General features: G+C 48.1%; 1 protein-coding gene across 1 annotated transcript in view; it reads left to right on the top strand.

Annotated features, from left to right (window-relative positions):
- The first annotated feature begins 23621 nt into the window (after positions 1 to 23621).
- LOC147108494 (bone morphogenetic protein 7-like) overlaps positions 23622 to 24381 on the top strand; it is a 107442-nt gene continuing 106682 nt past the window's right edge. Inside the window, 2 exon segments of the mRNA XM_086004276.1 lie at positions 23622 to 23646; positions 23891 to 24083. Of these exon segments, the coding sequence (XP_085860402.1) occupies positions 23622 to 23646; positions 23891 to 24083 (218 nt within the window).

Genomic DNA, 24381 nt, shown 5'->3' with positions numbered 1-24381 from the left:
CCACTTTGAATGTGCATCCACCGCAATTAAAAACATTGAGTCCATGAAGGGACCAGCAAAATCAATGTGCACCCTTTGCCATGGAATGAGGGCCACTCCCATGGATGCAGAGGAGCTTGTGGTGGGGCGTTTTGGACCTTCTGGCATCCTGCACAGCTCTTGGTCATCTCTTCGATTTCTCTATCGATTCCCGGCCACCACACAAACGCTCTGGCTAAGCTCTTCATTTTTACCCTACCCAGATGACCCTCATGAAGCTCATTGAGCACTCTATCCGTCAACTTAGGTGGAATTACTACTCTGGATCCACACATCAAGGTTCCTCTGCACACTGACAGCTGTTCTCTTCTCGGCGAGAATGCTGGCAGCAGTGGTTCGCCATGTGCTGACCATCCCTTCACCTTTAAATCATAGACCCGTGATAGTGTCGGGTCATTCCGTGTTTCCTTTTCTATGTTTGCATTCATCACAGGGAGACATTCGACTATGGTCGAGTGGAATAACTCCATTGGATCCACTGCAAGGTCTTCTTCTTCCACCGTCGGCAACGGTAGACGTGACAATCCATCAGCATTTCCATGCTGTTTAGTTCCTTTGTACTCGATGTCATATTGGTGTGCCCCTAGGAAAAGGGACCATCTCTGCAGCCGTTGTGCTGTCATTATCGGTACGCCCTTCTGAGGGTTGAAAATGGAGACAAGAGGTTGATGATCGGTTAGTAGAGTAAATTTTTGACCATGCAGATAGTGATTGAACTTCTTCACCCCCCACACTAGGCTGAGGGCCTCTCTGTCAATCTGGGCGTAGTTACGCTCGGCAGAATTTAACGAGCGTGACACAAAAGCTATCGGCCTCTCCGAACCATCAAGGAATTTATGTGACAGTACCGCCCCAATGCTGTAGGGAGACGCATCACACGCCAGCCTGATTGGCAGTGCTGGGTTGTAGTGAGCCAATACTTCCTTTGAAGTGATTAAGTCCTTACTCTTCTGAAAAGCACGCTTACAATCATCGCTCCATTTCCATGCTACCCCCGTTTGTAGCAGGGCGTTCAGTGGGTGCAGAATTGTCGACAAATTTGGCAAAAACTTCTGAAAGTAATTCACCAACCCGAGGAATGACCTCAGCTGCGACACATTTTCAGGCGCTGGGGCCTTAACAACCGCTTCAATTTTGTCAGGGGACTTATGTAACCCCTCTTCATCAATCAAGTGGCCACAATACGATGTCTGTTTCTTAAAAAATTCGCACTTGGGGCGGTTGGCTCGCAGCCCATGTTCCCGTAGTCTAGTGAGCACCTGTTCTAGGTTGTTAAGGTGTTCACTGTCATCTTCACCTGTTACAAAGATGTCGTCCAAGTAACACTGAGTCCCCGGAATCCCTTGCAGGACTTGTTCCATCGCTCTTTGCCATATCGCCGGAGCCGATGCTACTCCGAATACCAATCGATGATACTGGTAAAGACCTTTATGAGTGTTTATCGTGAGATACTTCCTAGAAGACTCTTCAACCTCCATCTGCAAATATGCTTGTGCTAGGACAATTTTTGTAAAACGCTTCCCTCCAGACAGCGAGGCGAAGATGTCTTCTATCCTTGGAAGAGGATATTGTACTGTGCGAAGGATAGGGTTCACCGTCACCTTGAAATCCCCACAGATGCGAATCTTCCTTGGCTCTCCGGACTTATTGGTTAACGTTTTCTTCATGACAGGAACGATGGGTGTTGCCCACTCGCTCCAGTCGACCTTAGACAACATGCCCACCTTCTCCAGATTCTCCAGCTCTGCCTCGACGGCTGGGCGAATTGCATATGGTACCGGTCTCGCTTTGAAAAACTTGGGAACTGCATTCTCTTCTATTTTTATCGAGGCGATTATGCCTTTAAGCGTGCCCAGTTCTTGTTGAAATACCTCTTTGGTGTTAGCTAAGATTGTTGACAATCGTCCAGGAGTGACGTCTTCATCTTTTTTACCGTCCACCGTCATTGCATGAATGGAATGCCAATCTAAGTTTATCTTCCTGATCCATTCCCATCCCATTAACGGTGGTCCACCATTTGGCAGTATGTAGAGATACAATTTCCGTATTTTCTTGCCATTGTATTCGACAGGCACCCTTATTTTTCCTCTGGAGTATACTTTTTGCCCCGTATACGTCGTCAAGATGATGGATGTCTCTCTCAAGGGTATGTGTGAAAATAGCCACTCGTAGTCACGTCGATTCATGACGGTTAGCGCTGATCCTGTATCCAATTCCATTTTAACTTGGGACCCTACTTATCGTGAGAGTGACCCAAATGGTTCGGTGATCCTCTTTTGCGATTACATTGTGAAGTTTGAGACAGCTTAGTCTTCTGTTTCCGGATTCACTATCGCTCATCTGGTCTTCGGAACTACTGTCCGTCATCTTTTGTACTTTCTTGTACGGTTCCTTAGTAGCCTTTTTGTTGTCGCTGGTCTTCTTCCCAGACCTACAAACTCGTGCAATGTGTCCAATCTTCCCGCATTGTCTGCATATTTTATCTTTGGACCAGCAGTCCTTCTGGTCATGGTTAGTTCTGCCGCAGCGATAACATTTTGCAAATCCCCGTGTCACTTCGTGGGTGCCGTATTCCTGTGGTTTTTGTTGAATTTCTGCAGATCCCCTGGCTGCTGCTTCATACGATACTGCCACGCTTAAAGCCTTATCTAGCGTCAGCTCTTTTTCTGCGAGTAACTTCTTCTGTGTTCCTTCACTCAGGAGTCCACAGACAAATTTGTCCCGTAGGGTATCTGCCAGTCCTGCTCTGAACTGGCAGTGCTTTGATAGCTTGCGTAGTTCCGTAAGATACTCAGCATTGCTCTCATCTTTGTGCTGAGTTCTCCTGTGGAATTTAAATCTTTCTGCTATCAACAGCGGTGCAGGGTTTAAGTGCTCCTGTAGAACAGCAACAATTTCGTTAAAACTCTTCGCCTTCGGTTTGGCTGGAGTAATCAGGTCCCGCAATAGGCCGTACGTTCTAGCGCCCATTAAGTTTAACAATACTGATGCCTTTTTCCCCTTCACTATATCGTTTGCCTCGAAATATACCTCGACTCTTTCCACATATGTGGTCCAGTCCTCTAATGTTTTATCAAAAGCAGTGATACAGCCAGTCTTCGGCATCTTGCAAATCTAAAATGGCACCTCCCGCGCTTTGCCTTCTTCCCCGCTGTTGTTAGCGCTGCTTTCCATGGTTTCTTGCGCGTATTCTTTTTCTTTTATTATTTTCCCGTCGTGGAGCGGACCCTCTGGGATGTTTCCCTCCCTCTTCTGAGGTCCGAACGCTGCCCAGCTTCGAAACACCAGCCGCGCCCTGTATGCTCCACCCTCTCTCTCTCTCCTTGCTTCCCGACTCGCTGCCCGGCCCCGTTGCAGCCCAGGAAGGATCAGAGCACTACCTGCCACCAGCCCAATTAGCTGGGAAACCACGGACCAAGGAACCCAGCCTGGCTCTGGACAGTCTCTCCTGCAAGTTTTGAAATCGATGATTGACGGTCGACGCCCGTTTCTCGAGTTTCAATGGCCTATTTTTTTTTTTTTTTTTCTTCTGGCTCCGACCTTCAACACGTCGTCGGAGCTGCTGCTGAGTTGCAGGTACGTACATTTCTAACTCATCGCCAGTGTTAAGTCCGTGAATGATTGAGACACGGACTAGCAGGAGAGAAACAAAGAGATCTTTACTGGTGAAAGGCATAAACAAAACTAAAACAACAGAGGCTCTCTAGCGCCTTTTATACAGGGGTGGTCACTGCCGGTACTGCACTCTGAGACCAGTTATTCTCTTAAAGGTACATACACAACACCTCTGATTCCCTGACCAACCTTTTCCTGGGTTTTGCCGGTGGGACGGTTTTATTTGGGTTGCCGGTAAAATCCGGCTGACCTGCCTTTGGGCTGATCAGACATATCATCCCCTTTGCCCTCTTTAAAGCCATATTCAAGCTTTCTATCTCTTCCCTGCAGGGACCATGATCTGCTTTCTCAAACCCTTGCTCGCAGGCCACCTTATATGCTGCCTTTACCTCCCTAACCTTTTCTTCCTGCGCTTTTACTTCTTGTATGGGGCGGGCGTTCTCCTCCCGCACCCTCATCTCATTGCTCTTGGCCTCTGCAACTAGGCACTTCAGGTACTCTGACTCGTGCCTCGTGTGGCTTTTGCCCTCACTAAACTGGACCACCAGGTGCTCTATCTTGGCCTGGTATTCTTCAACCTCCCTTTCCCTATCCCAACTATCTGCTCTAGATTCCCTAAGCCTGCAGGTAACTTCCCCAAGCCTGCGGGCACCTAACCACAAACAGACCAGTGGGCTGATAAAAAGAAAACCAATAACTGCTGCTCTCTCCAGACCCAAACCACCATCTGCTACATCGCATACCATTGCCGATGGTCCTGCCACCGTCTCCATTTTGTAGAAATTAACGGGGATGGGGTTATAACTGGGGTTATAGTCTCTGGCCAGTCAGAAGTATCTGAGCTGCTCCAGAGCCCCGTGCGGTTTCGAATCGCCCCCCTTTTCTTGGTTCTGACTGCCAGACTTATTCAGTAGCAATGTAGACAAAATGAGACTCATGGTTGGGTGCAAAGAAGACCAGTATTTATTGAAATAAAAGGAAATAAATTGAAAATAATCAATGCAGCACACCTATGTTTAATACAGCACTATTTTGTTTAATACAACACTCTTTTACTTAATACAGCACTTTTACCTAGTGCGGCACACTTTTACTTAATACAGTACACTTTTGCTTACTACAGCACTCTTTTGCTTAGTACAACACTCTATTACTTAATAGGGGAGAGGAAACGGACACATCGAGGGAAATTTGACTAAAATTACAATTTTAACAAAATTCCCCTTAATTCCCACCCCTAATACCTCTCTAAGTTGCCTTGTAATGGGCCAGAAAATCTATGCTCACCAGTGACACACCTGCTCCGTGCCCCTGCAGTCTGTATTCTTCACCACCCCAAAGTAGAGATACCCCAGTATTTAAAAGTAACTGCTGGAATTCCACATCGTTTGGGCGGGCTTGCTGAGCTGTTCTTCTGTAGGCAGAGCATGGAGGCGATGTGGCAGAGAGAGAGAGAGATGGCTTCCTGAGAGGCTATCTATATACCCCAATTGGGAGCCGAAATCTTCGCGTCCAAATCCGCATGTATCTGGGCTATGCAAAAGGGAATCGATCTGTCCCCATTGACTGTGATGGGTTTTAATGTATTACCCCATTCATTGACTGGTTTAAATAAAGCTGTCTCAGTTTGAAAAAAACATGTCTGTTTCCTTAAGTGCTGAGTAAACAGCCCTTGGATGTTAGTGTAAACAAATCCAATTGTCCTGCGGTCACCGCCCAACCGCAGTTGATTGACAGTCTCAAGTACTTAATCTCTTGAGTCAACATTGTAGAGCTTTCGTGTGAACAAACATCCATTGTCCTGCGGTGAAACTTCCTAAACTGCAGTTGATTGACAGTTTAAATAGCTCATTACTTCAGAGGCTGGGTTTTTTTTAAAATCCTTTGTCAGCCATCTTTGATTTTCCTTCCACATACACACAGGCTGTGTTGTGTCTTTTGCCACGAGGCCGGACAGCCATCTTTGATTTTCCTTTTCACATACACACAGGCTGCACTTTTCTTCTGCCACGAGGTCTGACGGCCATTTTGATGCCCTGGATTTTTAAAGGTATATTCTACCCAGGTTTTCTTTAATCAAAAATATAATCTTCGGGGCTGTACAAATTTTGGAAATTCTTGCGAAACCTTACACATTGGTTTCTTGCTATTTCCAACAGGTTTAGACCATCGGAAAATTTCCAGCCTAACTGAGGAAAATCTCTCCTTTAGAGTCAATAATAATGGATGAAATCAGTGAACACTTTGAGAGGCACAGGCTAATCAGGGGCAGTCAACATGGATTTGTAAAGCATATGTCATACTTGACTAATTGTTTGAGGAAATCACAGTATATATAGATAAAGGAAATACAATCGATATTGCATGTATGAATTTTCAGAAAACATTTGATAAGTTTCCACTAAAGAGAGTTCTGAAAATTAAGCCACATGGTATTGAAGGGAATGTGGAGAGATAGCTATCTAGAGAACAGAGAGTTAATAGCAGGTATAAAGGGCTATTTTTCAGATGGGCAGGATGTGGGTAGTGGTGTCCCAGAGATTGGTGCTGAAAGCACTTTTGTTTTCCATTTATCTAAATTATTTGGACATAGGCACAAGAGGAATGATATCAAAGTGTGGTATAGATACCAAGTTAGTGGGCATGGCAATCTATGAAGAAGAATGCAATAGATTGTAGGAGGAGAAGGCCAATAGGTGGCAGATGCAGTTCAATGTAGAGAGATGTGGAGTAGTTCATTTTGGGAAAAAGAGCAATGAAAGAAATTATACCCTAGATAGCAAAGTTCTTCATAGAGTGGAGGAACAGAGATCCATATCTTTAAAGGTGTGATTGCAGGTAGGGAAGGCCTTAACATGGAATTCTGGGTTTTATACAGAGAATATTAAAGCAAGGCAATGAGGTTGAATCAGTACAATACATTCAGTACCAGGAATGAAAGGTTATAATTATAAAGAAAAGTTTGAAAATGAGGGCTTTTTCACTGGAACAGATAGGGTTAAGATGTGAGGGGGGATCTTAAAGAGGTTTTCCAAATTATGAAAGGTTCTGAGACAGTAAATAGTGAACAATTATTTGAAGACGGCATAGGCTCCAGAGTAACACTTGAGGACAAGAGGCAGGGTTAGGAACATTTTTCACAGAGACTTATTAGAACATGGAACACTTTACTGCAAGTGGGCATTGAAGCAGAGATTGTATCATCATTTAAAATGGAATTGGATAAGCATTTGAAATATTATAAGATAAAGGGAGAGGGAGATGGGCTTAGAGTAGTCTGGTTGAAGAGTTAGCACTGGCAGAGGCCCCTGGGCCAAATCAGCTCCTTCTGTACTGTAATTCTATGATTTAAAGGTCTGATAATTTATTAATCTTGTGACTGACAGTATGGTATTCTGAAGTGGTTCCAACAGTAGCGCATCAGAAAATAAAATTATTCAATATCTATCGATGCACCTACATCAATCTATCTATCTATCCACTTTTTCTATCTATCATTTATCTATCTATCTATCTCTAGTTGTCCATCTATCTATCTCTGTCCATCTAGCATTGTTTGTCTCTCTGTCTATTTATCCCTTTATCTATCTCTGTTTATCGATTTCTTTATCCATCTATACACATATATCTCTTTGTTTCTGTCTCTCTAATTACATAGAATTACAATGGCCCCGAAATTTACGGGCCAACGCGTTCGGTGCGGCAGGGAGGAGTTAGGGACAGGAAACCCAAAAATACGGGTTTCCTGAACATCCTGCAGTTTTGCTTTTAATTTTTTTCTCCAGGTTTTCCGCTTGACAGCCAGCGTGACTGACAGACTGGCTGCATATAGGGCAAGAAAGACTGTAGCAGAATGATGTAGTGGAGGAGCAAGTAGAGAGAGATCACTGTCGTGCGTTCTAGTAGAGAGATCTCGGAGGGGTGCAGATGGTGGTCGGGAGGCGAGATCGCAGAGAGGGTGGAGATGGTAATCAGGAGGTGAGATCCCAGAGAGGGTGGAGATGGTAATCAGGGGGCGAGATCCTGGAGAGGGTGGAGATGGTAATCAGGGGGCGAGATCCTGGAGAGGGTGGAGATGGTGGTCGGGGGGCGAGATCCCGGAGAGGGTGGAGATGGTGGTCGGGGGGCGAGATCGCGGAGAGGGTGGAGATGGTAATCAGGAGGTGAGATCCCAGAGAGGGTGTCGATGGTAATCAGGGGGCGAGATCCTGGAGAGGGTGGAGATGGTGGTCGGGGGGCGAGATCCCGGAGAGGGTGGAGATGGTGGTCGGGGGGCGAGATCGCGGAGAGGGTGGAGATGGTGGTCGGGGTGCGAGATCCCGGAGAGGGTGGAGATGGTGGTCGGGGGGCGAGATCGCGGAGAGGGTGGAGATGGTAATCAGGAGACGAGATCCCAGAGAGGGTGGTGATGGTAATCAGGGGGCGAGATCCTGGAGAGAGTGGAGATGGTGGTCGGGGGGCGAGATCGCGGAGGGGGTGGAGATGGTAATCAGGGGGCGAGATCCCGGAGAGGGTGGAGATGGTAATCAGGGGGCGAGATCCCGGAGAGGGTGGAGATGGTGGTCGGGGGGCGAGATCGCGGAGAGGGTGGAGATGGTAATCAGGAGGTGAGATCCCAGAGAGGGTGGTGATGGTAATCAGGGGGCGAGATCCCGGAGAGAGTGGAGATGGTGGTCGGGGGGCGAGATCGCGGAGGGGGTGGAGATGGTAATCAGGAGGTGAGATCCCGGAGAGGGTGGAGATGGTAATCAGGGGGCGAGATCCCGGAGAGGGTGGAGATGGTGGTCGGGGGGCGAGATCGCGGAGGGGGTGGAGATGGTAATCAGGAGGTGAGATCCCGGAGAGGGTGGAGATGGTAATCAGGGGGCGAGATCCCGGAGAGGGTGGAGATGGTGGTCGGGGGGCGAGATCGCGGAGGGGGTGGAGATGGTAATCAGGAGACGAGATCCCAGAGAGGGTGGTGATGGTAATCAGGGGGCGAGATCCTGGAGAGGGTGGAGATGGTGGTCGGGGGGCGAGATCGCGGAGGGGGTGGAGATGGTAATCAGGGGGCGAGATCCCGGAGAGGGTGGAGATGGTGGTCGGGGGGCGAGATCGCGGAGGGGGTGGAGATGGTAATCAGGGGGCGAGATCCCGGAGAGGGTGGAGATGGTGGTCGGGGGGCGAGATCGCGGAGAGGGTGGAGATGGTAATCAGGAGGTGAGATCCCAGAGAGGGTGGTGATGGTAATCAGGGGGCGAGATCCTGGAGAGAGTGGAGATGGTGGTCGGGGGGCGAGATCGCGGAGGGGGTGGAGATGGTAATCAGGAGGTGAGATCCCGGAGAGGGTGGAGATGGTAATCAGGGGGCGAGATCCCGGAGAGGGTGGAGATGGTGGTCGGGGGGCGAGATCGCGGAGGGGGTGGAGATGGTAATCAGGAGACGAGATCCCAGAGAGGGTGGTGATGGTAATCAGGGGGCGAGATCCCGGAGAGAGTGGAGATGGTGGTCGGGGGGCGAGATCGCGGAGGGGGTGGAGATGGTAATCAGGAGACGAGATCCCGGAGAGGGTGGAGATGGTAATCAGGGGGTGAGATCCCGGAGAGGGTGGAGATGGTGGTCGGGGGGCGAGATCGCGGAGAGGGTGGAGATGGTAATCAGGAGACGAGATCCCGGAGAGGGTGGAGATGGTAATCAGGAGACGAGATCCCGGAGAGGGTGGAGATGGTAATCAGGAGACGAGATCCCGGAGAGGGTGGAGATGGTAATCAGGGGGCGAGATCCCGGAGAGGGTGGAGATGGTGGTCGGGGGGCGAGATCCCGGAGGGGGTGGAGATGGTAATCAGGAGGTGAGATCCCGGAGAGGGTGGAGATGGTAATCAGGGGGTGAGATCCCGGAGAGGGTGGAGATGGTGGTCGGGGGGCGAGATCGCGGAGGGGGTGGAGATGGTAATCAGGGAGCGAGATCCCGGAGAGGGTGGAGATGGTAATCAGGGGGCGAGATCCTGGAGAGGGTGGAGATGGTGGTTGGGGGCCGAGATAGCGGAGGGGGTGGAGATGGTGGTCGGGGGGTGAGATCATGGAGCGGGTGGAGATGGTAATGGGGGCGGAGAGATCACAGGGGGGGAGTGGAGATGGTGATCGGGGGAGAGATCATGGAGTGGGTGGAGATGGTGATGCGGGGAGAGACTGCAGGGGGAGTGGAGAAGATGGTCGGGGGGAGAGATCGCGAGGGGGTGAAGATGGTGGTTGGCGGGAGAGATCGCGGATGCTGGAGATGGTGGTCAGGGGAGAGATCACGGGGGCTGGAGATAGTGGTCGGCGGGAGAGCTCATAGGGGGGTGACGATGGTGGTCGAGGGGAGAGATCACGGGCAGTGGAGATGGTGGTCGGGGAGAGATCGTGGGGGCTGGAGATGGTGGTTGGGGGAAGAGATCGCGGGGGGTTGGAGATGGTGGTCGAAGGGAGAGATCACAGAGATCGTGGTCAGGGGGGCGGAGATGGTGGTCGGGGAGTGGAGGTCGTGGTTGGGGGAGGTGAGATTGTGGAGGATGGAGACGTTAGTCAGGGGATCCGATCGCGGGTGGGGGGGAAGCAAACAGATCGCGGGGTTGGGTGGGGAGATCGGGGGTCAGAGATCATGGAGGTTGGTCGGGGGTTGGACAGATCATGTGGGGGTTTACAGGGCAACTTGTTGGGCTGGGAGGAAACCCATCTGCTCCTCCTGGCCCATAAGCAGTGCTGTAAAGGTACTTACCTGACAAATCCAGCCCTTCTCACCTCCTTTAACATGCTGAGGTTCCTAAGGCCAGGGAAACCCGGTCAACATGAGTTTAATATAAAAAATTGTTAAAATGCAGGCACGCAGCCACCTTAAAAGGTTTTACTGACTGACCGACTGACCGACCTCCTGAAACCAGATTGGTCACCCACCCCCTGTCCTGCCTCCGTTAAAACTGGACGTGGGCGATCTCGCCCCCCGACCCAAAGTCACCCATTTTTGGCGGTTAAAATTACCACCTTGGAGTCTACAGCACAAAAACAGGCCATTCAGCCCAACTGGTCTATGGCCAGCATTTATGCTCCACAATAGTATATCCTTCAACAGTATTTCTTTCTCCATCATATGTTTATCTAGCTTCCCTTTTAATGCATCTATGATATTCGCCTCAACTACTCCTTGTGGTAGCGATTTCCACATTCTCACCACTCTTTGGGTAAAGAAGTTTCCCCTCAATTCCCTATTGAATTTATTGGTGACTATCTTATATTTATGGCCCCTAGTTTTGGTCTTCCCCACAAGTGGAAATAGCTTTTAATGAATTTTTACATATATGTAATAGTGCCTATACTATCTCTTCCCTAACTTCTTTTAATTTGCACAATGCAATCCATCCAGGGGTTTTATCCTCTCTAAGTTTGATTTGTTTATCAATTATATCTCCCCCCCTCCTTTCTATCTTAAACATCTATCTTTTTTGATCACAAAATTTCTCAACTCCATCCGGGTCCTTTTGCAATTATCTTCAATGTGTCCTCTAGTTACTGACCCTATCAGTTTCTCCTTATCTACTCTATCAAAACACCTTTATTAAATCTCCCCTTAACCTTATCTGCTCTAAGGAGAACAATCCCAGCTTCTCTGGTCCAAGCAGCGCCTGAACAGGAATTTGAATCCTGGACCCTCAGCTTAAAAGTCTGATGCACCATCGACCGAGCTCTCCAGGCTGAAAATCACAGGGCTTGCCAGGGTTTGAACCCGGAACCTCTTGCATTTTAATCAGTGAACCTCCCTATGCAAAAATCATACCCCTAGACCAACAAGCCACTAGCAAATCTAGCTCTCCATTTATTTAGCTGTATTTCTGTCTGGAATTATCTGTATCTCTCAATCTACATCTCTACTTCTCTATCTCTCTCTTCACCCTGCTAGCTCAACCTATCTATCTCTACACATATCTATCTTCGATATCTCAACAAGACTGGTATTTATTGCCCATTCCTAGCTACCCTGAGGTGGTGATGGGTCGCCTTTTTAGTAGCTTGATATGAGTGGCTTTCCAGGCCACTTCAGAGGCTAGTTAAGAGTCAACCGCGTTGGTGTGGGACTGGAGTCGCAGATAGGCCAGACTGGGTAAGGACAGCAGGCTTCCTTCCCTAAATGACATTAATGAACCAGTTGGGGTTTTACAACAATCCAACAGTCAGTTTTACTGATACCAACTTTTTATTTCCAGCTTACGTTCTCTGGATTATTAGTCCAGTAACATAAGAACATAAGAAATAGAAGCAGGAGTAGGCCAATCGGCCCCTCGAGCCTGCTCCGCCATTCAATAAGATCATGGCTGATCTGATCCTAACCGCCAATCCACTATCACAGAACCATCTCCTGAATCTATCAGAATTAGACACACAAAATAGGAGCAGGATCAGGCTACACGGCCCCTGGGCCCGCTCCGTTACCCACAGGGCCATGACCGATCCGAACCTAGACTCATGTCCAAATTCCTGCCCGCTCCCCGTAACCCTTAATTCCCTTTACTTCTAGGAAACTCTCTATTTCTGTTTTAAATTTATGTAATGATGTAGCTTCTACAACTTTTTGGGCAGCATATTCCATGGACCTACCACCCTCTGAGTGAAGTAGTTCCTCCTCATCTCAGTTTTGAAAGAGCAGCCCCTTATTCTAAGACTATGCCCCCTAGTTCTAGTTTCACCCATCATCGGGAACATCTTCCCCGCATCCACCCGATCCAACCCCTTCACAATCTTATATGTTTCAATAAGATCGCCTCTCATTCTTCTGAACGCCAATGAGTAGAGTCCCAATCTACTCAACCTCTCCTCATATGTCCATCCCCTCATCCCCGGGATTAACCGAGTGAACCTTCTTTGTACTGACTCGAGAGCAAGTATGTCCTTTCTTAAGTATGGACACCAAAACTGTACGCAGTATTCCAAGTGCGGTCTCACCAATACCTTGTACAACTGAAGCAATACCTCCCTATTTTTATATTCTATCCCCCTAGCAATGAAAGCCAACATTCCATTGGCCTTCTTAATCACTTGCTGCACCTGCATACTAACCTTTTGAGTTTTGTGCACCAGGACCCCCAGATCCCTTTGTACTTCAGTCCTTTCCAGTTTCTTGCCATTAAGATAATAACTTGCTCTACGATATTTCCTGCCAAAGTGCATAACCTCACACTTTCCAGTATTGTATTCCATCTGCCAAATCTCTGCCCACTTACTTAGCCTGTCGATGTCCCCTTGCAGGTTTTTTATGTCCTCCTCACTCATTACTTTCCCTCCCATCTTAGCATCATCTGCAAACTTTGATATGTTACACTCGGTCCCCTCCTCCAAATCGTTAATATAGATTGTAAAGAGTTGGGAACCCAGCACTGACCCCTGCGGAACACCACTAGTTACTGATTGCCAGTCTGAGAATGAACCATTTATCCCAACTCTCTGCCTTCTGTTAGATAGCCAATCCTCTATCCATGCCAGAATATTACCCCCAATCCCGTGATTTTTTATCTTAAGCAATAATCTTTAGTGTGGCACCTTGTCAAATGCCTTTTGGAAGTCTAAATACACTACGTCCACTGGTTCCCCTTTATCCACCCTATACGTTACTTCCTCAAAGAACTCCAGCAAATTTGTCAAACATGACTTCCCCTTCATAAAACCATGCTGACTTTGTCCTATTAAATTATGATTATCCAAATGTCCTGTTACTGTCTCCTTAATAATGGACTCCAAAATTTTACCTACCACAGATGTTAGGCTAACCGGTCTATAGTTTCCAGCCTTCTGTCTACTGCCCTTTTTAAATAAGGGTGTTACATTAGCAGTTTTCCAGTCTGCCGGGACCTTTGCCGAGTCCAGGGAGTTTTGGAAAATTATTTCCAATGCATCCACAATCCCTACCGCCACTTCCCTCAAGACCCTAGGATGTAAGCCATCAGGTCCAGGTGATTTATCCGCCTTGAGTCCCATTATTTTACCGAGTACCACTTCCTTAGTGATTTTGATCATGTTTAGCTCCTCCCCCACTTTAGCCCCCTGTTTGTCCAGCGTTGGGATATTCTTAGTGTCTTCTACTGTAAAGACTGATGTAAAATATTCATTCAGTGTTTTTGCCATCTCCATATTTCCCACCATTAATTTCCCGGTCTCATCCTCTAAGGGACCAACATTTACTTCAGCCACCCTTTTTCTTTTTATATAACTATAAAAACTCATACTATCTGTTTTTATATTTTTTGCTAATTTACTTTCATAATCTATCTTCCCTTTCTTAATCAATCTTTTTGTTATTTTTTGCTGTCTTTTAAAGTTTTCCCAATCCTCTATCCTCCCACTAGATTTGGCTACCTTATATGCCCTTGTTTTTAGTCGAATACTATCCTTAATTTCTTTACTTAGCCACGGATGGCTGTCTTTTCTTTTACACCCTTTTCTTCTCAGTGGAATATATTTTTTTTGAAAGTTGTAAAATAACTCCTTAAATGTACACCACTGATCATGTATCGTCTTACCCTTTAATCTATTTTCCCAATCCACTCTACTCAATTCCGCTCTCATACCTTCATAGTCTCCTTTATTCAAGCTTAACATGCTTGTTTGAGATCCAACCTTCTCACCCTCTAATTGAATATGGAATTCAACCATGTTATGGTCACTCATTCCAAGGGGATCCTTTACTAGGACATTTTTAATTAATCCCATCTCGTTACACATGACCAGATCTAAGGTTGCTTGCCCCCTGGTCAGTTCAGTTACATACTGCTCAAGAAACCCATCCCTAATACACTCAATGAACTCATCCTCAAGGCAGCCCTGCCCAATTTGATTTGTCCAATTAATATGATAGTTAAAATCCCCCATAATTATAGATGTTCCCTTATCACAAGCCTCAACTATTTCCTGATTGATACTCCGTCCAACAGAGTTGCCACTGTTCGGAGGCCTATAGACTACGCCCACTAGTGTTTTTTTCCCTTTATTATTCCTTACCTCCATCCAAACTGTTTCATTATCCTGATCTTTTGACCCAATATCATTTCTCTGTATTACAGTGATTCCTTCCTTTATTAACATAGCCACCCCACCTCCCCTTCCTTCCTGCCTGTCCTTCCTGATCATTAAATAACCTGGTATGTTTAATTCCCAGGCATTGTCACCCTGCAGCCATGTTTCTGTAATGGCCACAAGATCATACCCATATGTAGTTATTTGTGCCATTAACTCGTCTATTTTGTTACGAATGCTACGTGCATTCAGATAGAGAACTTTCAAAGATGTTTTGTGACACTTAGTTCCTGCTTTTGTCCTTTTTATTACTTTACCTTTTACTCCATACCTTCTGCCCCTTCCTGACACGCTCTGGTTTTTAATTTCCCCACTGCTACCTAAGTCTATGACCTTCTCTGTTGTCATTTTTATTATTTGCTCTCTAGGAACCTCCCCCCCACTAGTTAGTTTAAAGCCCTCTCTACAGCCCTAGTTATATGATCCGCCAGGACTCTAGTCCCTGCACTGGCCAAGTGAAGCCCATCCCAACGGAACAGCTCCCTCCTGCCCCAGTACTGGTGCCAGTGTCCCAGGAAGCAAAACCCATTTCTCCCACACCAGTCTTTGAGTCACGCATTTAACTCTCTAATTGTATTTGTCCTAGCCAAATTCGCTCGTGGCTCAGGTTATTACCCTTGTGGTTCTGCTTTTTAATTTGGCCCCTAGCTGCTCAAACTCCCTCAGCAGAACCTCCTTCCTTGTCCTATCTATGTCATTGGTACCAACATGGACCACGACAACTGGATCCTCCCCCTCCCACTCCAAGTTTCTCCCCAGTCCAGAGGAGATGTCCTTAACCGTGGCACCGGGCAGGCAACACAGCCTTCGGGACTCTCGCTCTCGGCTGCAAAGAACTCTATCTATCCCCCTAACGATACTATCCCCTACCACTACAACATTTCTTTTAACTCCCCCCACTTGAATGGCCCCCTGCTCCACGGTGCTGTGGCCAGGCTGTTCATCCTCCCTGCAGTCCCTGCTCCTGTCCCCACAGGGAGTAAGAGCCTCGAACCTGTTGGACAAGTGCAAGGGCTGCGGCTCCTCCAACACTACCTCCTGGATCCCCGTACCTGCCTCACTTCTAGTCACACCATCCTGGCCCTGGCCACGGACTACATCTGAATTAATTAATCTAATTGGTGTGACTACCTCGTGACACACAGAGTCCAGGTAACTCTCTCCCTCCCTGATGTGTCTCAGTGTTTGAAGCTCGGACTCCAGCTATTCAAGAAGGGTAGTAGGGAAAAACCGGGGAACTACAGGCCAGTGAGCCTAACATCAGTGGTAGGAAAATTACTGGAAAAAATCCTGAGGGACAAAATTTGTCTCCACTTGGAGAGGCAAGGATTAATCAGGGATAGTCAACATGGCTTTGTCAAGGGAAGATCATGTCTGACTAATTTGATTGAATTTTTTGAGGGGGTGACTAGGTGTGTGGATGAGGGTAACGCAGTGGATGTGGTATACATGGATTTCAGTAAGGCCTTCGATAAAGTCCCGCACAGGAGACTGGTCAAGAAGGTAAGAGCCCATGGAATCCAGGGTGCCTTGGCACATTGGATACAAAACTGGCTTAGTGGCAGAAGGCAGAGGGTGATGGTCGAAGGTTGTTTTTGTGACTGGAAACCTGTGGCCAGTGGGGTACCACAGGGATCGGTGCTGGGTCCCTTGCTGTTTGTGGTCTACATTAATGACTTGGATATGAATGTAAAGGGTATGATCAGTAAATTCGCGGATGATACTAAAATTGGTAGGGTGGTAAATAGCGAGGAGGGTAGCCTCAGTCTGCAGAACGATATAGATGGGTTGGTCAGATGGGCGGAACAGTGGCAAATGGAATTTAACCCGGAAAAGTGCGAGGTGATGCACTTTGGGGGGTCTAACAAGGCAAGGGAATACACAATGAATGGTAAGACCCTAGGCAAGACGGAGGGTCAGAGGGATCTGGGTGTGCAGGTACACAGATCCCTGAAGGCGGCGGAACAGGTGGATAAGGTGGTAAAAAAGGCATATGGGATACTTGCCTTCATTAGCCGAGGCATAGAATATAAGAGCAAGGAGGTTATGATGGAGCTGTATAAAACACTGGTTAGGCCACAGCTGGAATACTGTGTGCAGTTCTGGTCGCCACACTACAGGAAAGATGTGATCGCGTTAGAGAGGGTGCAGAGGAGGTTCACCAGGATGTTACCAGGGCTGGAGCGCTTCAGCTATGAAGAGAGACTGGGCAGATTGGGTTTGTTTTCCTTGGAGCAGAGGAGGCTGAGGGGGGACATGATTGAGGTGTACAAAATTGTGAGGGGCATAGATAGGATGGATGCTGAGGAGCTTTTCCCCTTAGTAGAGGGGTCAATAACTAGGGGGCATAGATTCAAGGTAAAGGGAGGGAGGTTTAGAGGGGATTTGAGAAAGAACTTTTTCACCCAGAGGGTGGTTGGAGTCTGGAACTCACTGCCTGAAAGGGTTGTGGAGGCAGAAACCCTCACAACATTTAAGAAGCATTTGGATGAGCATTTGAAATGCCATAGCATACAAGGCTACGGGCCAAATGCTGGAATATGGGATTAGATTAGACAGGGCTTGATGGCCGGCATGGACACGATGGGCCGAAGGGCCTCTATCTGTGCTGTATTACTCTATGACTCTATGACTCTAACACGGAGCTGGAGTTCCTCGAGCAGCCAACACTTACTGCAAATGTGATCACTGTGAGCATCAATGGTGTTCACCAGCTCCCACATATTGCAGCAGCAACACATCGCCTGATCTCCCATTCTATGTAATTAATTAAATTTATTAATATTATTCTTAAATATCCTCTGCCCCGATTCTAGATGGTGAATATCACACCTTAGAAACTATAAACCAAAGAGATTTAAGCTTAAAAGGGAGAAATACTCACCAACCAATCACTTACCCGCTTTCTGGTGACGTCACACTTCGATTACTTTTTACCTCTCTCCTTCCAGACTGGAGACTGGTAAACCTACCTGGTCTCTGGGGCCCTTTATAGCCCCACTCTGCCGCTCGAGTTTCCCACCGATGCTGTGAGGCCTTACCTGGGTCTCTGGGACTTTTATAGCCCCGCTCTGCCACTCGAGTTTCCCGTCAACGCTGTGAGGCCTTACCTGGTCTCTATACTACACTATCAGTGACACTACTAGTGTTAGCTGTGGCTCAGTGGGTAGCACTCTTGCCTCTGAATCAGAAGATTGTGGGTTCATAATCCTACTCCAGAGATTTGAGCTCAATAATCTAGGCTGCCACTCCAGTGCAGTACTGAGGGAGTGCTGCACTGTTGGAGGTGCTATCTTTCAGAGGTTCTATCTGCTCTCTCAGGTGGACGTAAAAGGTCCCATGGCACTATTTCAGAGAATAGCAGGAGAGTTATCCCCGGTGTCCTGGCCAATATTTATCCCTCAATCAATGTAACAAAAACAAATTATCTGGTCATTATCACATTGCTGTTTATGGGAGCTTGCTGCGCACAAATTGGCTGCCGCGTGACTTCACTTCAAAAGTATTTAATTGGCTGTAAAGTGCTTTGGGATGTCCAGTGGTCGTGAAAGATGCTATATAAATGTAAGTCTCTTTTTTACCTGACCCAATGGTTTCTTAAATTCAGTTTGGGCTCTAATAATGAGACAGAAAAGGGGGAAATTTTCCGTGGCCACTAAATAGTGGGAAAGAGATAGAGTAGCAAGTTTGCAGGCAAGTTACAGGAAGATGCAAGAACTACAGAGTAGTGATAACAGGGGATAATGGGGGACTTCAATTATCCTAATATAGACTGGGATAGTAACAGTGTAAAGGGCAAAGAGGGGGATGAATTCTTGAAATATGTACAAGAGAACTCTCTTGATCAGTACGTTTCCAGCCCAATGAGGAAGAAAACAGTGCTGGATCTAGTTCTGTGGAATGAAGTGGAGCATGTTTCAGTGGGAGAGCATTTGGGGATCAGTGATCATAATATCATCAGTGTTAGAACAGTCATGGAAAATGACAAGGTACAATCAAGAGTAAAAATATTTATCTGGAGGAGGCCTAACTTCAGTGAATTAAAAGTGGATCTGGCCCAGGTGGATTGGAATCAAAAATTGGTAGAAAAAACAGTAATTGAACAATGGGAGGCCTTCAAAGAGGAGATGGTTCAGGTAGAGTAGGCACATTCCTATGAGAGGGAAAGGAAGGACTTCCAACGCTAGATCTCCCTGGATGACTAAAGATATAGAGGTTAAAATGAGACAGTAAAAGAAGGCTTATGACAATTATAATGTTCATAATACAGTAGAGATCCAAGTTGAATATAGAAAGTACAGAGAAGATCTAAAAAGGGGAGTAAGAGGGCAAAGAGAGAATATGAGAATAGAAGGGAATCTAAAAGTCTTTTATAAATATACTAGCTGGGGGTGCCCAGCGGTGCCGAGGCTTTTTCGAGAGCATGTTGTTGTTGGAAGAGAGAGAGAGAGTGAGTGGGGGGGGGAAAGAGAGAGAGAGAGAGAGCGAGTGGGGGGGAAGAGAGAGAGAGAGAGTGGGGGGGAAGAGAGAGAGAGAGAGCGGGGGGGAAGAGAAAGAGAGAGAGAGCGAGTGGGGCGAAGAGAGAGAGCGAGTGGGGGGAAGAGAGAGAGCGAGTGGGGGGGAAGAGAGAGAGCGAGTGGGGGGGAAGAGAGAGAGCGAGTGGGGGGGAAGAGAGAGAGCGAGTGGGGGGGAAGAGAGAGAGCGAGTGGGGGGGAAGAGAGAGAGCGAGTGGGGGGGAAGAGAGAGAGCGAGTGGGGGGGAAGAGAGAGAGCGAGTGGGGGGAAGAGAGAGAGCAACTGGGGGGGAAGAGAGAGCGACTGGGGGGGGAAGAGAGAGCGACTGGGGGGGAAGAGAGAGCGGCTGGTGGGGAAGAGAGAGCGACTGGGGGGAAGAGAGAGCGACTGGGGGGAAGAGAAAGCGACTGGTGGGGAAGAGAGAGCGACTGGGGGGGAGAGAGAGTGACTGGGGGGAAGGGAGAGCGACTGGGGGGGAAGAGAGAGTGACTGGGGGGGAGAGAGAGCGACTGGGGGGGAAGAGAGAGCGACTGGGGGGGAGAGAGAGAGACTGGGGGGAGAGAGAGCGACTGGGGGGGGAGAGAGAGCGACTGGGGGGGAGAGAGAGTGACTGGGGGGAGAGAGAGCGACTGGGGGGGAGAGAGAGCGACGGGGGGAAGAGAGAGCGACTGGGGGGGGAAGAGAGAGCGACTGGGGGGGAAGAGAGAGCGACTGGGGGAAGAGAGAGCGACTGGGGGGGAAGAGAGATCGACTGGGGGGGAAGAGAGAGCGACTGGGGGGGAGAGAGAGCGACTGGGGGGGAAGAGAGATCGACTGGGGGGGAAGAGAGAGCGACTGGGGGGGAAGAGAGAGCGACTTGGGGGGAGAGAGAGCGACTGGGGGGGAGAGAGAGCGACTGGGGGGGAGAGAGAGCGACTGGGGGGGAGAGAGAGCGACTGGGGGGGAAGAGAACTCCCTCCCCCCTCTCCCTCACACTCCCCCCCCTCCCTCACACTCCCCCCCTCCCTCACACTCCCCCCTCTCCCTCACACTCCCCCCCTCTCCCTCACACTCCCCCCCTCTCCCTCACACTCCCCCCCTCTCCCTCACACTCCCCCCCCTCTCCCACACACTCCCCCCCTCCCTCACACACCCCCCACACTCCCCCCTCCCTCACACTCCCCCCCTCCCTCACACTCTCCCCCCCTCTCCCTCACACTCCCCCCTCTCCCTCACACTCCCCCCCTCTCCCTCACACTCCCCCCTCTCCCTCACACGCTCCCTCCCCCTCTCCCTCACACTCCCCCCCCCACACTCCCCCCTTGAGCTGAGCGGCGGCCGGCACCGGGAGCGGGAGAGCGGGCTCTCGCGGGCGGGCGCAGGCGCAGGCGCGGTCAGTGCCAGCGGCGCGAGGCGTCCCGCAGGGAGCAGGCAGGGAAACCCCGCGGCCCGGCGGCCGTTAGCGAGCGGCTCGAGCGGGAAACTTCGGGCGGCCCACCCGCGCTCCAGCCCCGACGCCATCAAACCTCCCCGCCCGGTGGAGGAGCCCGGGCCCCGACACCGTCAAACCTCCCTCACCTGAGAGAGAGAGAGAGAGAGAGAGTGAAATTTGTTGCTTTTAAAAAACGCCGGTTTTTCCGGTCCCGCACTCACGGGAAGAGAGAGAGGGGGAAGTAGAGAGAGAGAGAGAGGGAAGAGGAGAGAGTGGGAAGAGGAGAAGGAGAGAGAGGGAAGAGGAGAAGGAGAGAGAGAGGGAAGAGAGAGAGAGAGAGAAATTTTTTGAGCTTCAGGCCTGCCTGCAGCGGGCCTGGAGAGCAGCACCGAGTCCCCCCTGCGCGAGGGTGAGGAGGAGGGGAGGGACGGCAGCGGTTAGGGGATCACTTAATTTCCTACTGTTGCTAAACACAATTTAAAACTCAAATAAATTGTTATTTAATTCCCTAACACATAATTCAAATATTTACCTTAGTTCCCTAACACACAGAAAGTGTGGGGAAAAAATCGTGAAAAATCAAGATGGCGGCCACTCACCTCGGTTCATAACGCTAAGGCCCGCCCACACACGCACCGATTGGTTGACCGTCAGGTCACCGAAGCGTAGGATCGGTCAATCGTCAAGTCACTCAACACTGAACTGTATGATAGCACGCGCCAGGAACCCGCCGTACGATTGGTCGACCTCGATGTCACACGGTCGCTAATGAGATGCTAATGAGCGGAATGTTGAACGTTTTTTGGATACCGCGGGCGCGATTTTTGTCCGGCCGAAATGTAAATACACCTATGACTGGTCCGTAATCGTAAGCTTTCTTTTGACGTGACGCACGCGTCGGTACGCTCTATAACTTTCAAACGTATAGAGAACAGACAGACAGACAGAAGAGCCGCTTTATATATATAGATAAATAGTAAAAGGGTAGTCAATGGAAGGGTAGGGCCGATTAGGGACCAAAAAGGAGATCTTCTTGCGGAGGCAGAGGGCATGGCTGAGATACTAAATGTGTCTGTCTTCATTAGAGAAGAGGATGCTGCCAATGTAGCAGTAAAAGAGGAGGCAGTAGCAATATTGGATAGGGTAAACATAAAGAGGTGGTACTTAAAAGGTTGGCAGTCCTCAAAGTAGAAAAGTCACCCAGCCCAGATGGGATGCATCCTAGGTTACTGAGGGAAGGGTGGAAATTTCAGAGGCTCTGGCCACAATCTTTGAATCTTCCTTAGATATGAGGGTGGTGCCAGAGGACTGGAGGATTGCAAATGTTACACCCCTGTTTAAAAAAGGGAAAAGGGATAAACCCGGCAACTACAGGCTAGTCAACCTAATGTTGGTGGTGGGGAAACTTTTAGGGACAATAATCTGGGAGAAAATTAATTGGCATTTAGAAAAGTATGGGCTAATAAATGAAAGTCAGGGTGGATTTGTTAAACACAAATCATGTTTGATTAACCTGATCAAGTTCTTTGAAGTAATGGTTGATGAGGGTTGTGCGGTTGATATTGTGTATATGGACTTTCAAAAGGTGTTTGACAAAGTACCACATAATAGACTTGTTAGCAAAATTAAAACCCATGGGATTAAAGGGACAGTGGCAGCATGGGTACAAAATTGGCTAAGGGGCAGAAAGCAGAGAGCAGTGGTGAATGGTTGTTCTTCAAACTGGAGAGAAATATACAGTGGTGTTCCCCAGGGGTCGGTATTAGGACCATTGCTCTTTTTGATATATATTAATGACCTGGACTTGGGTATACAGGGCATAATTTCAAAGTATGCAGATGATACGAAACTAGGAAATGAAGTAAACAAAGAGGCGGATAGTAACAGACTTCAGGAGGACATAGACAGACTGGTGAAATGGGCAGACACATGGCAGATGAAATTTAACGCAGAGAAATGTGAAGTGATACATTTGGTAAGAAGAATGAGGAAAGGCAACGTGAACTAAATGGTACAATTTTAAAAGCGGGTACAGGAACAGAGAGACCTGGGGGTGTATGTACACAAATCTTTGATAGTGGCAGGACAAGTTGAGAAAGCTGTTAAAAAAGCCTATGGAATCCTTGGCTTAATTAATAGAGGAATAAAGTTCAAAAGCAAGGAAACTATGCTAAACCTTTATAAAACACTGGTTAAGTTTCAGCTGGAGTATTGTGTCCAATTCTGGGCACCACACGTTAGGAAGAATGTCAAGGCCTTGGAAATGGTTCAGAAGAGATTTACTAGAATGGTATCGGGGATGAGGGGCTTGTTATGTGGAGAGACTTGAGAAGCTGGGGTTGTTCTCCTTAGAGCAGAGAAGATTAAGAGGAGATTTGATAGAAGTGTTCAAAATCATGAATGGTTTTGACAGAGTAAATAAGGAGAAACTGTTTCCAGTGGCAGAAGGGTCAATAACCAGAAGACACAGATTTAAGGTGATTGATGAAACAACCAAAGGCGACATGAGGAAACATTTTTTTACATGAGTTGTTGTGATCTGGAATGCACTGCCTGAAAGGGCGGTGGAAGCAAATTCAATAGTAACTTTCAAAAGGGAATTGGATGAATACTTGAAGGGAAAAATTGACAGGGCTATGGGGAAGAACAGGGGTGTGGGATTAATTACATAGCTCTACCAAAGAGCCAGCACAGGCACGATGGGCTGAATGGCCTCCTTCCGTGCTGTATCATTGTATGATTTTATGATTCTATGATGCTCTCAGCACATATCGGGAAGTTAAGTACCCCCAATTCAACAACAACAGCAACAATTTACATTTATACAGCACCTTTAAAGTAGAAAAACATTCCAATGCTCTTCATAGAGGTGTAATCAGACAAAAAATCATAGTTTTCCTTCCATTCATTTTATTTTCCGATATGGACTCCCAGCACGTAAGTGGAAAATATGCCCCAGAGTCAGAATGAACTCCTGGCTTCAAACTCTGGGTACAAAACATGAGAATGTCGCAAACCTGGTCAGTTGAATCCTAAATTTACACTTGCACCAGTTAAAACACTTGAACAGAAAATCCTTCACTCTGCTTCTGTCCATAATGCAAAAATGTAACAGATGCAAGTCTGTTTCCAATACATTCTGCTTCTCTAAAGAGAAGCTTTATAGCTGGTTATATGGTGCAGTTGTACATTACATGCTGTCCGTTGAATATCCTCCTGTGCTTCCTGTTTCTAGTGGAATACGACAAGGAGATTTTCCACCAGCGGCGACATCACAGAGAGTTCAGGTTTGACCTCTCGAAGATCCCAGAGGGGGAGGCTGTAACAGCAGCAGAGTTCCGAATCTATAAAGACTATACAAGGGAGCGCTTTGAAAACGAGACCTTCCAGATTACAATCTACCAGGTGCTGGAGGGGCACACAGAAAGGTGAGTGAAAGAGGGGCATGGAGGCACTGGTTTACAGGTAGTTGGGAAAGTCTCACAGCACATTTGGCTCCAGGGTGCGAATACTGTCTAGGCATTCAGAGACTGTGTTTAATATCCCCTCAGAGACATCACGACATGTCACAAGATCTGGCTTTGCTGCCTGTCTCTGGAGGCAAAGCACTGCCAGAGCAAGAGTACTTAGAGCACTGCATTCAGTTCTGGTCTCCATATTATAAAAAGGATATAGAGGCACTGGAGAAGGTGAAAAAAAGATTTACATGGGGTTGTAACTATCAGG

Source organism: Somniosus microcephalus, chromosome 13, assembly GCF_052327205.1.
Source record: "Somniosus microcephalus isolate GS21.2 chromosome 13, FLI_Smic_1.0, whole genome shotgun sequence".
Taxonomy (NCBI): Eukaryota; Metazoa; Chordata; class Chondrichthyes; order Squaliformes; family Somniosidae; genus Somniosus; species Somniosus microcephalus.
This window is presented reverse-complemented; position numbering and strand designations above follow the sequence as displayed.